At 39.4% G+C, this 16,037-nt stretch overlaps 1 protein-coding gene across 3 annotated transcripts in view; it reads right to left on the bottom strand.

The window, feature by feature from the left end:
* The window catches only part of FBXO38 (F-box protein 38), a 66,732-nt gene that overhangs the window by 13,826 nt on the left and 36,869 nt on the right, over nucleotides 1-16,037 (bottom strand). For all 3 annotated transcript variants that reach the window (XM_068979705.1, XM_068979706.1, XM_068979707.1), the window contains exons 13-14: nucleotides 2,666-2,785; nucleotides 668-847 (exon numbers count right to left, since the gene is read on the bottom strand). In XM_068979705.1, the coding sequence (XP_068835806.1) occupies nucleotides 668-847; nucleotides 2,666-2,785 (300 nt within the window). The remainder of the gene's footprint in view (nucleotides 1-667; nucleotides 848-2,665; nucleotides 2,786-16,037) is intronic.

The raw sequence follows: 16,037 nt of genomic DNA, 5'->3' as shown, positions 1-16,037 counted from the left end.
ATACATTAAGGAATAGGGTCGTCAAGGAAAACTGAGTGGACAATTTAAAAAAACCTCATCCTTTGCACAAGATGGTAAGCATATGGTTCTGAGAAATAGAAGGGAAGACCAAGGAAAGAAGTATAAACCTAAAAGTTAACAGAATTAAAGTTTCTTGGTGAGGCAAATGGCAGAAGGTTGTAGACTGGATTTAAAGGGAGAGAAGGGATTATAAGAACATACTTCAGGAGTTCCTCAAGCACCAAACTAACCACCACCATTTGCTAAATAAGCACAAGTGGACAGATGACCACCTGGGGAACAGTTGTTCTTCACTGCTCTAGATGACTCGGCTGTCATCTTTCAAGTGAGGCACAGGCCCCTCACTAATCCCTGACACTCTGATGCCACAATTTCCTAAAGCCTCCACTATGGGACTGCCAATCCTCACATCTTCTCTTCCCTGAGCCCCGATTCTACAATATTCTCGTGCTGCACTTGCCCCCGGCAGTGCCACTCAGATTTCCCTCTCTTGCTTGTTCTGCTGCCTTTCTTGCCCCCTGTCACATTTCATAAGGACATGTCAACTATACCACAAGCTGTGGCAGGGACACAGTATGTAAAGACCAGTGTGTCCGCTCTCACGGTGACTCTCACCAACAGGCCAGAGTGAGACACAGCCTCTCACCTGATAATTCCCTGGACTGCACAGACTCTCCGGTTTTTTCTTCACGCTCAGAGAAACGCCGGGAACCATTCTTAGGAATCCAGACTTCTTGGAGTTCTAGACTGTCTTCTTCATCATCACTCTCTGAGTCATGAACAGTAATTGGGGGTGGTTTTACTACACGCTGAAGACCACTGGGTCCTAAAACAAAGAGCAAAGGCATAACAGTCAATTTTTGCCCACGAACGACTTTCACTCAAAATATTGTTCCAGTATTTTGGGATCAGAGAGATGCTTTGGCTCTATGAAACCTCCCTGATCACTCATTTTCATGCACATACACTCAGATGAGACACTGTGAAAACACTTTAATTTTAAAGCATTGTGTAAACATTAAGTATGACTAATATACCACCCAACATTATAAAGGAAATTAAAGTAGAAGAGCATATGGCATCTTCCTTTAAGATCTTCACTGTTGGAAAGAGTCACATAATTATTCTAAAAATAATACTCATTATTATCATTTGAAAAACAGGCTAGATATTTTCCAAATTTTGCAAATGTCTGAATGAAAGCAAGCCTCTGACACCTATAGACTGGTGAGAATTCTGCATTCTTGAAGTACAGGTCTAATGCACTGGATGTCACAGATATGTTCTTGAAAGGCTGGATGCATGCTACAATTTGGTTCTTTGATTATTTATGTAAGAAATGTTTTGGGCTTCCCTAGTGGCTCAGTGGTAAAGAATTTGCCTGCCATTGCAGGAGACGTGGATTTGATCCCTGGGTTGGGGAGATCCCCTGGAGTAAGAAATGGCACAGAATGCAGTATTCTTGCCTGGGAAATCCCAGGGACAGTAGAGCTCGGCAGGCTGCGGTCCATGAGGTCACAAAGAGTCAGACACGACTTGGTGACCAAACAACAACAAAACATTTTTTGTCTGCTTGGCATTGCACATTGTAAACCTTCAGCTCTCACAACCCACTTTTCTCTGACAAGTGAGGAAACTTTCCTGCCTTTTTCCTGTCATACTGTATAATGCCTGGCACAGGGTAGGCACTCAAGTATTTGTTGAGTGAGCGACTGCATCTGTAAGACACTTAAAACAAGGGTAGTTAAAGATGTTTTCAATTCAAAGGCAAGGTAGCATTTGAACAGACCAGGAGTGAGAAAATTTTAGTTCTCATCTCAATTCTGTTCCTTGATCAATGGCTGAGTGGTCTTGAGTAAACCAGTCAAACTTTTCAAAGAATATTAGTTTCCCTATCTGTAAAGATGAAAGATTGTATCAGGTAATCTTTATGGATTATATGACTGCTCTAAATGACCCAGTGCCAAACTGAGACTAGATCTTGTTCTGTTTATTATACCAAATCAACCTCTCCACTGCTTCTTCTCCCCACCAAAATGAAGGGAGAGAATAAGCAGAACATTTAATCAGGTTGTTTTCTTATTTATAACTTGAGTGTTTTATTTTCTCTATACACACACATATGTGTGTATACCAATAAAGAGGAACTGCTGCCACATTTACAAAAAAATAAAAAACAAACTAATAAGATACACACACACATACCCAGAGCAAGAAATAACACAAGCCTAGTCAAAAAAATAGGCAGTGGCACCCCACTCCAGTACTCTTGCCTGGAAAATCCCATGGACGGAGGAGCCTGGTAGGCTGCAGTCCATGGGGTCGCTAAGAGTCAGACACGACTGAGCAACTTCACTTTGACTTTTCACTTTCATGCACTGGAGAAGGAAATGGCACCCCACTCCAGTGTTCTTGCCTGGAGAATCCCAGGGATGGTGGGAGCCTGGTGGGCTGCCATCTATGGGGTCGCACAGTCGGACACAACTGAAGCGACTTAGCAGTAGCAGCAGTCAAAAATAAACAGCATGTAACACATCATTAGCTGTCATGTCAAAAAAACCCCATCATTCTCAATGTTTTCCTTTCTTCATTAAAGTCAGGCCCTAGTTTTTAGAACCATGAATGTGGGAAGTCACATGATTACCAGCTTGTTCCTCGTCAACATCCACAGGAATAACTGCCTGACTGTGAGCTGCAGTCTCATGTCCACTCTCGGCCATCACCTCTGCATCTTCTTGCACCATGTCTTCCATTTCATTCAGTGCTTAAACAAAAATAACCACAGTCAAAGTAAAACCAGGAGATGTCTAAGAACACCACAATGGCAGGCAAAACTGTGGCACCATTAAGAAATGAACAGCCTCATGATCATTAGGCCCATTCTAAAAGAGTATCATGTGAATGTGCTTCATTCTGTCGACATCAACAAGAAGTGGTCAATTCTATAGGAGGGGAGACCACAGACGGCAAAAGGATTACTTGATAAAGTCCATCATTTTAAGATGAAAGGATGGAGAAAGGTACAGATGAAAGAAGAAAGCACTGATTTCTTCCTGAAGATGTTAACAGGGATGGCTATATATGGCAACTGTTTGTCTCCCTCTAAGCTATTTGTTTGATGGCAGTGACAGCCAGCTACTGCAAGATCTCATGATCATATTATAAGCAGTTAGTCTTGTATCTGCCACCTGAACCAGGATGCATTGAGCAAGCAAGCTCAAATTGTTTTTTTCTGCTCTCTAGAGAATATGGTCATATTTGCAGCTCATGTGTAGCAAGGATTATTAAACACAGCAAGTACATTTTTAACATTTTAGCAACATTCAAATGTTTAATCTGCATCTAAGTCTTCTAAGGCTCTTAGTGCCTTTCAGTGAATGAGAATGTTTATATTTTTCCAGATGATAAGCACATTGAATAATTTCAGACTGATAAGCTTCAAGATTTTAAAAGATTAAATTCAAATCCCTCAAGTCCATATTCAAAGCACTCACCCCAGTACCCTCTTACTCCTGACCTCTAAGCTAGGGCGCCTGCTCTCAGTTTGAATCAGGACAATACCAGTAGTGTCCTTTACACTTGTAGCATGGCCAGGATCCAGATGGTGGCAGGCTGTGTCTACCCTGTGCACCACTCAACACCTATGGGTGTACCACACTACTGCTATCAAATGAACCAACCATTTGAATGAAATGAAGACACCAACACAGAAGGAAACAAGATACTGTTCCTGAAAGAACTAAAGAATCTATTTAAGGAGACAAGAAAAATTCATATTTCAACAAAGAAACAAGGTAAAATATGAGTATGCCAGAAACATACTATCCGGATAAACGCTACTGGAATATACAGCAGAGAGGTCTGAGATTTCAGAGGGACACTGGGGTTTGCTTTGGTTTTGAAAATACACAACAGCACGTTCCCCCTCATGTTTAGCCTCCCATCCCAAACTCTTGCCCAACTCTAGCTTCTACACTTCATTTAGGGCCAAAAAAGGACTGACCTTGTCAAGAAATATTACATGATAAACATCAATCAATTTGCGTCTTTTATTCAATTCTCAAGAGCAATTATGAATAGCAGCTAGTAATTAATGTGTACATATACTATGTCTGGCTCTGTGTTAAATGCCCTCATATACATTAGTTAGTTCTTATAGCAATCTTATGAGGGTATTATTACTAGTCTCATTTTTGCAGTTGAGGAAACTGAGGCTCAGAACGGTTAGCAATTTAAGGGGATTTGAAATGAGGTCCATTTCCAAAGCCTGCTACAAAACATGGACGATGAGTAGGTGGAAAATTTATAGTCCCTGCTCTCAGAGAACACACACCTTCTAGCAGAAATGTCAAGACATATAAAATAAGGTCAAGGCAAGGCAACCTACTCCAGTATTCTTGCCTGGAGAATCCCATGGACCGAGGAGGCTGGTGAGCTGCAGTCCATTCAGTCGCAAAGAGTTGGTCATGAGAGAGTGACTAAGCACAGCACAATACATACACAGCACAAAACATACTCATTAAGTGCTAGAACAGTCCAAGTAAAGGGAACATGGACAAAAAAGCAGTTGTTAAGTCTGTTGGACAGGGAAGGTTTCACTGAGATGGAGTGATATTTCATACATACCAGGAAGCACATAACATTTTCCAGAAGAGTAAGTAGGTCAGTGATAAAAAGAGTAAGAGTTTGAGTTGCGGTAAGGGTGTGAAAGAGGAAAGGAGGTTAAAAAGGTAGCCTGGGTCCCAGACTGTGAAAAGTTTAAAACTGCCTCTTATAGGCAGAAGAAAACCACTAGGACAGAACTACAGACTTCCCTGATGGCTCAGAGGGTAAAGCATCTGTCTGCAATGCAGGAGACCTGGGTTTGATCCCTGGGTCAGGAAGATCCCCTGAAGAAGGAAATGGCAACTCACTCCAGTACTATTGCCTGGAAAATCCCATGGACGGAGGAGCTTGGTAGGCTACAGTCCATGGGGTCACAAAGAGTTGGACATGACTGAGTGACTTCACAATCAATCACAATCAAGATTTTCAAAGCTTTCAGCAATTGCTTTTTAGGTTGCCACAATAACCTGTGGAAATACTATAAATACCCCAAAGTTATTTTAAACTTCTTTAATTGCATTCATTCACTGAATATTTTTTTAGAGCTTACTACAATGTGTTATTGTTCCTAGGTGCTAAAAGACAGTGGTTATAGTCAATATCTCTAATCTCATGGAGTTTAGTTGGGGAAGAAAAAGATTTTTAGTAAAATTATTTTTTAGTCAACAATAAAAACATCAGAAAATAATATCTTATGCAATAAAACTAAAAGAGGGTGACATAAAAGAGAATGAATTAGTGGCACTTAAATTGCTAAGGTGATCAAAAGGTTCAATAAGTCAGAGAAATGTAACACACAGCATGCAGACTATATTAATACTCTATTGCATATTTGAAAATTACTGATAGAAGATCTTAAAATTTCTCATCACAGTAAAAAACTGTAACTATGTATGGTGATTGATGTTTACTAAACTTATTGCGATCATTTTGCAATATGTACAAATAATGTCAATTATACCTCAAGTGAAAAAAAAGATTAAGGTGGTAAGGAAAGACACCTCTGAGATTAATATTTAAGCTAAGACCTACATATCAAGAAGAAGCTAGCCATGTAAAGATGGAGGGGAGGACATTCTATGAAGAGGCAGCAGTCAATACAACAGTTGGTGCCAGTTTGGCACATTCAAGCACAGTGTGTGAGGTGGGGAGTGGTACAAGGTGAGAACAAGCCAGATTATGCAGCACTTTATGGCCCAAATCAAGAAACTAGATTTATTCTAAGGGAGAGGGGAGCTGTCAGGAAGTTTTACAAAAGGAAGTAACATTGCCTGGTATTTGTTTTTTAAAAATTGCCCTACCTACTCTAAGAACTTATTTTACTGTAAATGCCATTAAAACATTTAGGTAAAAAAAGGTCTGGTACAATGAGGAAGAAGAATGTAGATACACTGGGGAGATGTTTTAGAGACAGTCAACAGAACTTACTGAAGACTCCATGTTGGAGAGAGCAGGTAGGTGGTGGTATAAAGCAAAGAAAGGATAATGTCTTGGGAAAGACAGGCAAGACGATGGAGGGATAGGATGGGGAGACCACTTTCTCCCCAACGAAATCATCAAAAGATCATTTGAATGCTGAGCAACTTCCACAAAACAAATGAACACTGGTGGAGGACAACAGGCACCCAGAAAGGCTGCCCATTCTCTTTGAAAGGAGAGAGGACAAAATATAAAAGACAAAAAGAGAGTCAAAAGAGTTAGGGATGGAGACCCGTCCTAGGGAGGGAGTTGTTGTGAAGGAGAAGTTTCCAAATAGCAGGAAACCCTCTCACTGGAGGGTCTGTGGGCAGTTTTGGAATCTCACAGGGCAATATCAGTTCAGTTCAGTCACTCAGTCATGTCCGACTCTTTGCGACCCCATGAATTGCAGCACGCCAGGTCTCCTTGTCCATCACCAACTCCCGGAGTTCACTCAGACTCATGTCCATCGAATCAGTGATGCCATCCAGCCATCTCACCCTCTGTCGTCCCCTTCTCCTCCTGTCCCCAATCCCTCCCAGCATCAGAGTCTTTTCCAGTGAGTCAACTCTTCGCCTCAGGTGGCCAAAGTACTGGAGTTTCAGCTTTAGCATCATTCCTTCCAAGGAAATTCCAGGGCTGATCTCCTTCAGAATGGACTGGTAATATAACCAGGAGGGGAAAAAAAAAAACAAACAAACACACAGAATATGCGCCTAAACGCAACTCCCAGCGGAGAAGTAGCCCAGACGCTTGTGTCCGCCACCAGTGAGCAGGGGCTAGACAGGGAGGCTTGGGCTGCATGCTTAGGGTAAGGACCAGGCCTGAATGCCCTGAGGACAATCTGAGGAAGCTAATGTGAGACAGCAACCCAAGCTGTGGGATAGCCACAGAGAGAGAGAGGAAAAAAAAGAGAACTTCCCCGCGAAAGTCTCTAACCTGGCCCTCTCACAGAACAAAGGACTGAAAGAATACCAAAGGAGAGCTAGCTGGCTGCACACAGCCCCCGCCCCCCTGCCAGAGGCAGAGAGGCAGGGACGCAACAGCCAGAGCCAGAAGGCAAGGGGCAATCTCGGCCCCAGATACTGCATCCTCCACCAAACTGTGAGCAGGCTCCCAGTTGCTAACCACGTCTCCCTAGGATCCTGGAGGACTGACATCTGCCAGTAGGGTCACAGCCTGAGATCAGCTCCCCAGAGGAGATACAAAGCACACATGAGACAGTGCTCTCTCGGCACACCCCGGAAACTGAGTGGCAGGAACCGGGGAGATGATCAAGATGCACGGTCCACCTGGGACAGTGTGCTCACCAAGCACCTCGTCACCTGAGCTGTTGGGACCTGGGAAGGGCACAAAACACATGCCCAAGTGAGTCTGTGCCCTTGTGGAGTAGCCAAGAACCTGAACCTGAGCAGCTTAGACCTGGGAAGTGCATAAAACGCAGGGCCAGCTTTGGACAGTATTCCTGCAGAGCAACCTGGAGTCTGAGCAGTGTAGACCCGGAAAGCACAGGCCACAGTGAGCTGGGGCAAACCCAGTGCGATCCATATACCACGAGCACTCCCCACACACGCCAGTGATACTTGTTTGCAGTGTTCCTCCCTCTCCACAATTGAACAAGTGAGCCTAAATAATGAACACCTTTGCCCCCTTGTGTCAGGACAGAAATTAGACACTGAAGAGACTTACAAACAGGAAGCCAAAATAAATAAAGAGGTGGAAGTGACTCTGGAAGTGACAGGTGCAACAGATTAAAACCCTGTAGTAAACACTGACGAAGCACTGGAAGGGGCCTATAGAGACCTTGAGAAGTACAAGGGGGAACAAGGAACTATCTGAAACTGAACTGACTCCACACTGCCCACAAGAGCTCCAGAGAAATTCCTAGAAGAATTTTTATTATCATTAAAACAATTTTTTAAAGTTCTTTACTATTCCTTTTTCATTTTTATAACCTACTATTACCTTGCAAAAAAAAATACCTTATTTTTAAAGCAAATTTCATATATATACTTTTTATAATTTTTGTGACTGATTTTTCTGTTTTTTTAATATTATATTTTTGAGAGTTTAACCTCTAGATTCTTAATCTTTGCTTTTTGGTATTTGTTATCAATTTTGTACTTTTAAGAATCTAATCTTCAGTATCCATTTCCACCTGGGGGTGTGATTACTGGCTTGATTGCTCTCTCCCCTTTCGACTCTCCCTTTTCTCCTCCACATCACCTCTATCTCCTCCCTCTCCCTTCTCTTCTCTACTTAACTCTGTGAATCTCTGGGTGTTCTGGGTTGTGGAGAACACTTAGGAAACTGATTACTGGCTTGACTGCTCTCTCCCCTTTTGACCCCCTGTCTTCTCCTCCTGGTCACATCTACCTCCTTCCTCCCTCTTCTCTTCTCCATGTAACTCTGAACCTCTCTGGGTGTCCCTCACTGTGGAAAATTATTTCACCATTAACCTAGATGTTTTATCATCTTTGCTATATGGATGGAGAAGTCTTGAGGCTATTTTAAGAACAAGACTGAAAGCCAGAGGTAGGAGGCTTAAATCCGAAACTTGAGAACACCAGAGAACTCCTGATTCCAGGGAACATTAACAGACAAGAGCTCATCCCAAACCCTCCATACCTACACTAAAACCCAAGCTCCACCCAAGAGCCAACAAGTTCCAGAGCAACTCATACCACACTAATTCTCTAGCAACACAGGAACATAGCCCTGAGCATTAAAACACGGGCTGCCCTAAGCCTTGCCAAATCCATAGACACTTCAAAACTCACTACTAGACACTTCACTGCACTCTAGAGATCCAGCTCTACCCACCAGAACACAGAAGCAAGCTCCCCTAACCAGGAAAGCTTGACAAGCCACTAGTCCAATCCCACCCACAGGGAGCAAGATCTACAATAAAGAGGAATCATAAACTTCCAGCCTACAGAAAGGCCACCCCAAACACAGCAATCTAAACAAAATGAAAAGGCAGAGAAATATTCAACAGGTAAAGGAACATAATAAATGCCCACCAAATCAAACAAAAGAGGAAATAGGGAGTCTACCTGAAAAAGAATTCAGAATAATGATAGTAAAGATGATCCCAAATCTTGAAAACAAAATGGAGTTACAGATAAATAGAGATAAGGATTGAGAAGATACAAGAAATGTTTAACAAGGACCTAGAAGAAATAATAGAGTCAATCATTAGTGAATAATACAATAACTGAGATCAAAAGCACTCTGGAGGGAACAAACAGTGGAATAACTGAGGCAGAAGATAGGATAAGTGAGGCGGAAGATAGAATAAATGAAGCAGAGAGGAAAAAAGAAAAAAGACTTAAAAAAAATGAGGACAACTTCAGAGACCTCTGGGAAAATGTTAAACACCCTAACATTCAATCAGATGTCCGAGAAGAAGACAAAAAGAAAGGGTATGAGAAAAAACTTGAGGAGATAATAGTTGAAAATTTCCCTAAAATGGGGAAGGAAATACTCACCCAAGCCCAAGAAACCCAGAGTGTCCCAAACAGGATAAACCTAAGGTGAAACACCCCAAGACACATATTATTCAAATTAATGAAGATCAAACACAAAGAGCAAATATTAAAAGCAGCAAGGGAAAAGCAACAAATAACACACAAGGGGATCCCCATAAGGGTAGCAGCTGATCTTTCAATAGAAACTCTTCAGGTCAGAAGGGAACGGCAGGACATACTTAAAGTCATGAAAGAGAAAAATCTACAACCCAGATTACTATACTCAGCAAGGATCTCATTCAAATATGAAGGAGAAATCAAAAGCTTTACAGACAAGCAAAAGCTGAGAGAATTCAACACCACCAAACCAGCACTTCAACAATTGCTAAAGGGTCTTCTCTAGAGGGGAAACACAGAAAAGGTTTATTATAAACTCAAACCCAAAACAACAAAGTAAATGGCAATGGAATCATACTTATCAATAATAACTTTAAATGTAAATGGGCTCAAGGCCCCAACCAAAAGACAAGGACTGGCTGAACAGATACAAAAACAAGACCCCTATATATTCTGTCTACAAGAGACCCACCTCAAAACAAGGGACACATACAGACTGAAAGTGAAGGGCTGGAAAAAGATATTTCATGCAAATGGAGACCAAAAGAAAGCGGAAGTAGTAATACTCATATCAGATAAAACAAACTTTGAAATAAAGGCCATGAAAAGAGATAAAGAAGGACACTACATAATGATGAAAGGATCAATCTGAGAAGAAGATATAACAATTATAAATATATATGCACCCAACATAGGTGCACTGCAACATGTAAGGCAAATGTTAACAAGTATGAAAGGGGAAATTAACAATTAACATGTTAATAGTGGGAGACTTTAATATGCCACTCACACCTATGGACAAATCAACCAAACAGGAAATTAGGAAGGAAACACAAACTTTAAATGATACAGTTAGATCTAATTTATATCTGTAAGACATTTCACCCCCAAACAATGAATTTCACCTTCTTCTCAAGTGCACACGGAACATTCTCCAGGATAGATCACATCCTGGGCCATAAATCTAGCCTTGGTAAATTCAAAGACATTGAAATCATTTCAAGCATCTTTTCTGATCACAATGCAGTAAGATTAGAGGTCAACTACAGGAAAAAAACTATTAAAAATACAAACATATGGAGGCTGAACAACACGCTTCTGAATAACCAACAAATCATGGAAGAAATCAAGAAAGAAATCAAAATATGCATAGAAACGAATGAAAATGAAAACACGGCAACCCAAAACCAGTGGGATTCAGTAAAAGCAGTGCTAAGGAAAAGGTTCATAGCAATACAAGCTTACCTCAAGAAACAAGAGAAAAATCAAATAAATAACCTAACTTTATACCTAAAGCAACTAGAAAAAGAAGAAATGAGGAACCCCAGGGTTAGTAGAAGGAAAGAAATAATAAAAATTAGGGCAGAAATATATGCAAAAGAAACAAAAGAGACTATAGCAAAAATCAACAAAACTAAAAGCTCGTTCTTTGACAAGATAAATAAAATAGACAAACTATTAGCTAAATTCATCAAGAAAAAAAGGGAGAAGAATCAAATCAACAAAATTAGAAATGAAAATGGAGAAATCACAACAGATAACACAAAGGATCATAAGAGACTACTATCAGCAACCACATGACAATAAAAAGGACAACTTGGAAGAAATGGATGAATTCTTAGAAAAGTACAACCTTCCAAAACTGAACCAGGAAGAAATAGTAAATCTTAACAGACCAATCACAAGCATGGAAATCGAAACTGTAATCAAAAATCTTCCAACAAACAAAAGCCCAGGACCAGATGGCTTCACAGGTGAATTCTACCAAAAATTTAGAGAAGAGCTAACACCTATCCTACTCAAACTCTTCCAGAAAACTGCAGAGGAAAGTAAACTGCCAAACTCATTCTATGAGGCCACCATCACCCTAATACCAAAACCAGACAAAGATGCCACAAAAAAAGAAAACTACAGGCCAGTATCACTGATGAATGCAGATCCAAAAATCCTCAAAAAATTCTAGCAAACAGAATCCAACAACATATTAAAAAGATCATATGTTATGACCAAGTAGGCTTTATCCCAGGGATGCAAGGATTCTTCAATATTCACAAATCAATAAAACCATATGATTGCTTATCTTAACAGATGCAGATAAAACCCTCCAAAAAGCAGGCACAGAAGGAAAACACCTCAACATAATAAAAGCCATATATGATAAAACCACAGCAAACATTATCCTCAATGGAGAAAAACTGAAAGCATTCCCCCTAAAGTCAGGAACAAGACAAGGGTACCCACTCTCACCACTACTATTCAACATAGTTTTGGAAGCTTTAGCCACAGCAATCAGAGAAGAAAAAGAAGAGGAATCCAAATTGGAAAAGAAGAAGTAAAACTCTCTTTGCAGATGACATTATCCTCTACATAGAAAACCGTAAATACACCACCAGAAAACTACTAGAGCTAATCAATGAATATAGTAAAGTTGTAGAATACAAAATTAATACACAGAAATCCCTTGCATTCCTATACAGTAACAGAAAAAACAGAAAGAGAAATTAAGGAAACAATTCCATTCACCATTGCAAGGAAAATAATGAATCAATCTAGCTAAAGAAACAAAAAAGACCTATATATAGAAAACTATAAAACACTGATGAAAGAAATCAAAGAGGACACAAATAGTTGAAGAAATATACCATGTTGATGGATCAGAAGAATCAATGTAGTGAAAATAAGTATAAACCCAAAGCAATCTATAGATCAATGCAATCCCTATCAAGATACCAACAGTATTTTTCACAGAACTAGAAAAAGTAATTTCACAATTTGTATGGAAATACAAAAAACTTCAAATAGCCAAAGCAACCTTGAGAAAGAAGAATGCAACTGGAGGAATCAACTTGCCTGACTTCAGACTATACTACAAAGCTACAGTCATCAAGACAGTATGGTACTGGCACAAAGACAGAAATATAGATCAATGGAACAAAATAGAAAGCCCAGAGATAAATACATGCACCTATGGACACCTTATCTTTGACAAAGGAGGCAAGAATATACAATGGAATAAAAACAATCTCTTTAACAAGTGGTTTTGGGAAAACTGGTCAACCACTTGTAAAAGAATAAAACTAGAACACTTTCTAAAGCCATATACAAAATAAACTCAAAATGGATTAAAGATCTAAATGTTAGACCAGAAACTATAAAACTCCTAGAAGAAAACACAGGAAAAACAGTCTCTGACATAAATCACAGCAGGATCCTCTATGATCCACCTTTTAAGCAAAAATAAACAAATAGGACCTAATTAAACTTAAAAGCTTTTGCACAACGAAGGAAACTATAAGCAAGATGAAAAGACAGCCTTCAGAATGGGAGAAAATAACAGTAAACCAAGCAACTGACAAAGAATTAATTTCAAAAATATATAAGCAGTTCATGCAGCTCAATAACAGAAAAATAAATGACCCAATCAAAAAATGGGCCAAAGAATCAAACAGACGTTTCTCCAAAGAAGACTAATAGATGGCTAATCAACAAATGAAAAGATGCTCAACATCACTCATTATCAGAAAAATGCAAATCAAAACCACAAGAGGTACCATCTCACACCGGTGAGAATGGCTGCCATCAAAAAGTCTACAAACAATAAATGTTGGAGAAGGTGCAGAGAAAAGGGAACCCTCTTACACTGTTGGTGGGAATGCAAACTAGTACAGCCACTATGGAGAACAGTGTGGAGATTCCTTAAAAAACTGGAAACAGAACTGCCATACGACTCAACAATCCCACTGCTGGGCATACACACTGAGGAAACCAGAACTTAGAGAGACACATGTACCCTAGTGTTCATCGCAGCACTGTTTATAATAGCTAGGACATAGAAGCATCCTAGATGTCCACTGGCAGAGAATGGCTAAGAAAGCTGTGGTACATATATACAATGGGGTATTACTCAGCTATTAAAAAGAACACATTTGAATCAGTTCTAATGAGGTGGATGAAACTGGAGCCTATTATACAGAATTAAGTCAGAAAGAGAAACAACAATACAGTATACTAATGCATATATATGGAGTTTAGAAAGACGGTAACAATGACCCTATATGCGAGACAGCAAAAGGGTCACAGATATAAAGAACAGACTTTTGGAGTCTGTGGGAGAAGCCGAGGGTGGAATGATTTGAGAGAATAGCACTGAAGCATGTCTATTGCCATATGTGAAATAGATCACCAGTCCAAGTTCAATACATGAAACAGGGCACTCAATGCCGGTGCACTGGGACAACCCTGAGGGATGGGATGGGGAGAGAGGGAGGTTCAAGATGGGGGACACATGTACACCCATGACTGAGTCATGTCAATGTATGGCAAAAACCACTACAATACTGTAATGTAATTAGCTTTCAATTAAAATAAATAATTAAAAAAAGAAAAGAAAGGATAATATCTCAATAGATGTCTTTGGTAATTAAATGAGATGATGGTACTTTGGGGCTAGGGAAGTTGTAAGTGATTCTTGGTTTTGATTTTTTTGTTTCAAAGTATTTTACCATTGGGAAGTACATCTTTTTCAGAACAATTTTAACTTATAGAAACTACGTAAGCTATCTTTTAATCAAATATCAATGCTTACCAAACATTCTGTTCAGGTGAAATGTTGTTTCAGTTATAAAAAAAAATACTGTTACCTAATATAATCATAAACCTTGATGGAGCTGACCTAGTTTTACAGATACATTAACTGGCCTCTTTTACATATAAATTTGAGAACCACTGTCCAGAATAAATGCTGCAGAGCAGTTTCACTTAGTGGCTAATTTGCAGCGTTGGTAGTGAGGCAATGGAGTGGCACCCTACTTTTGAAAGCAGTAAATACATGGGATTTATTTTAAATCCAGATAGAAAAACAGTTAATGATATATAAACAAAACTATGCTTTACAGTTATAATTACTTCAAAAGTAATCATATGTAAATAACCTGGCAAAATGCTTTAGCAATTACAGAAGCATGATTTTGACAGATGGTAATATTGCTAGACAATGAGAATTGTTAAAAAATATGGATATCTCCTGTTTTACAGTGCTGCAAAATGAAGGTAATGAACTGAGATTTTCAGTTAACATAAAATGAAAGTGAAAGTGAAGTCGCTCAGTCGTGTCCAACTCTTTGCAACCCCGTGGACTATAGCCAGCCAGGCTCCTCTGTCCATGGGACTCTCCAGGCAAGAATACTGGAGTGGGTTGCCATTTCCTTCTCCAGCGGATCTTCCCAACCCAGGGATTGAATCCGGGTCTCCTGCATTGCAGGCAGACACTTTATCCTCTGAGCCACCAGGGAAGCTAAGTAGTTCACAATACAGCTTTCTAAATCTGTTTAACAGTTTTGGAAGTGCAAATCTAAGATAATATCCGTAACCAAATTATTGAATCTTGGTAAATTAAACAGTACTCTGTATAACAGTGAAAACATATTTTTGTTGGAGTTATCTATTACTTTCATGATAATTTTCACTAAAAAAACACCATATTTTATTTCAGTGGTTTATTAGCAAAGATACTTAACTTATATAAATTAAATGGCCTTTAAAATTTTACAATGCCCTTCTTTGACAGACAATTATTTCATCAAGCTGATTAAGTTAAATACAACAAGGCAACAGAGTGAGTGAATCTACTTCATTCTAGCACTAATCCAAAAGTTCATTCATGAAAAGTTCTAAAATTCTACAGTAAAGTCGACATGTGAATATCAGTTTCAAACTAATGTTTAAAATATTGTCATGTTGGTACTTAAGGAGTACAAGCATTAATATTAGTCATTTCAACTAACATTCATTCCTCATGATCCCTTTTATTTTTAACCCCTGTTTATGTTTTTTTTTTAATCCCAATTTATGGGTTTTTTTCAATCCCTCTTTATGGTTTTTTTTTTTTCTGTTGTTTCTTTTACTTGAATTCTTTGTACTTCTAGTTTTGATCAACAGTCACATACCCTTTCTCCAGGTCTTTTTTCTTTGGTTGTGTCTTGTGGCTTGTGGGTGCCATCTAAGAATGGAACCTGGGCCAAGGCAGTGAAAGCGCTGAGTCCTAACCATCAGACTGCCAGGGAATTCCCCACGTCCTTATTTATTTAAAAGAATTAACCTGACATGTGGGTAATAATAAATGCACATAAATATAGCATGAAGCTGGAAAGACCCATGGAGCCTAATGTTTCATGCCAATATTCACTTCTCTAAAATCCTGCCACCATCTTTGGTATTCTTAGGTTTCCTCTTGTTGAGGCTGTTGAGTTCCTCAATCTTGGCATTTTTGTCACTAACTCCTTAACTTCTCAGCATTTGAAGATAACACACTTGACAAATTTGGTACCTCAAGTTATTTGTTTTGTAATTATATCTCATATCTATTGA

The sequence above is a fragment of the Capricornis sumatraensis genome, chromosome 9, assembly GCF_032405125.1.
Source record: "Capricornis sumatraensis isolate serow.1 chromosome 9, serow.2, whole genome shotgun sequence".
Lineage (NCBI taxonomy): Eukaryota > Metazoa > Chordata > Mammalia > Artiodactyla > Bovidae > Capricornis > Capricornis sumatraensis.
The sequence above is the reverse complement of the archived record's forward strand: the minus strand, read 5'-3'. Positions and strand labels throughout refer to the sequence as shown.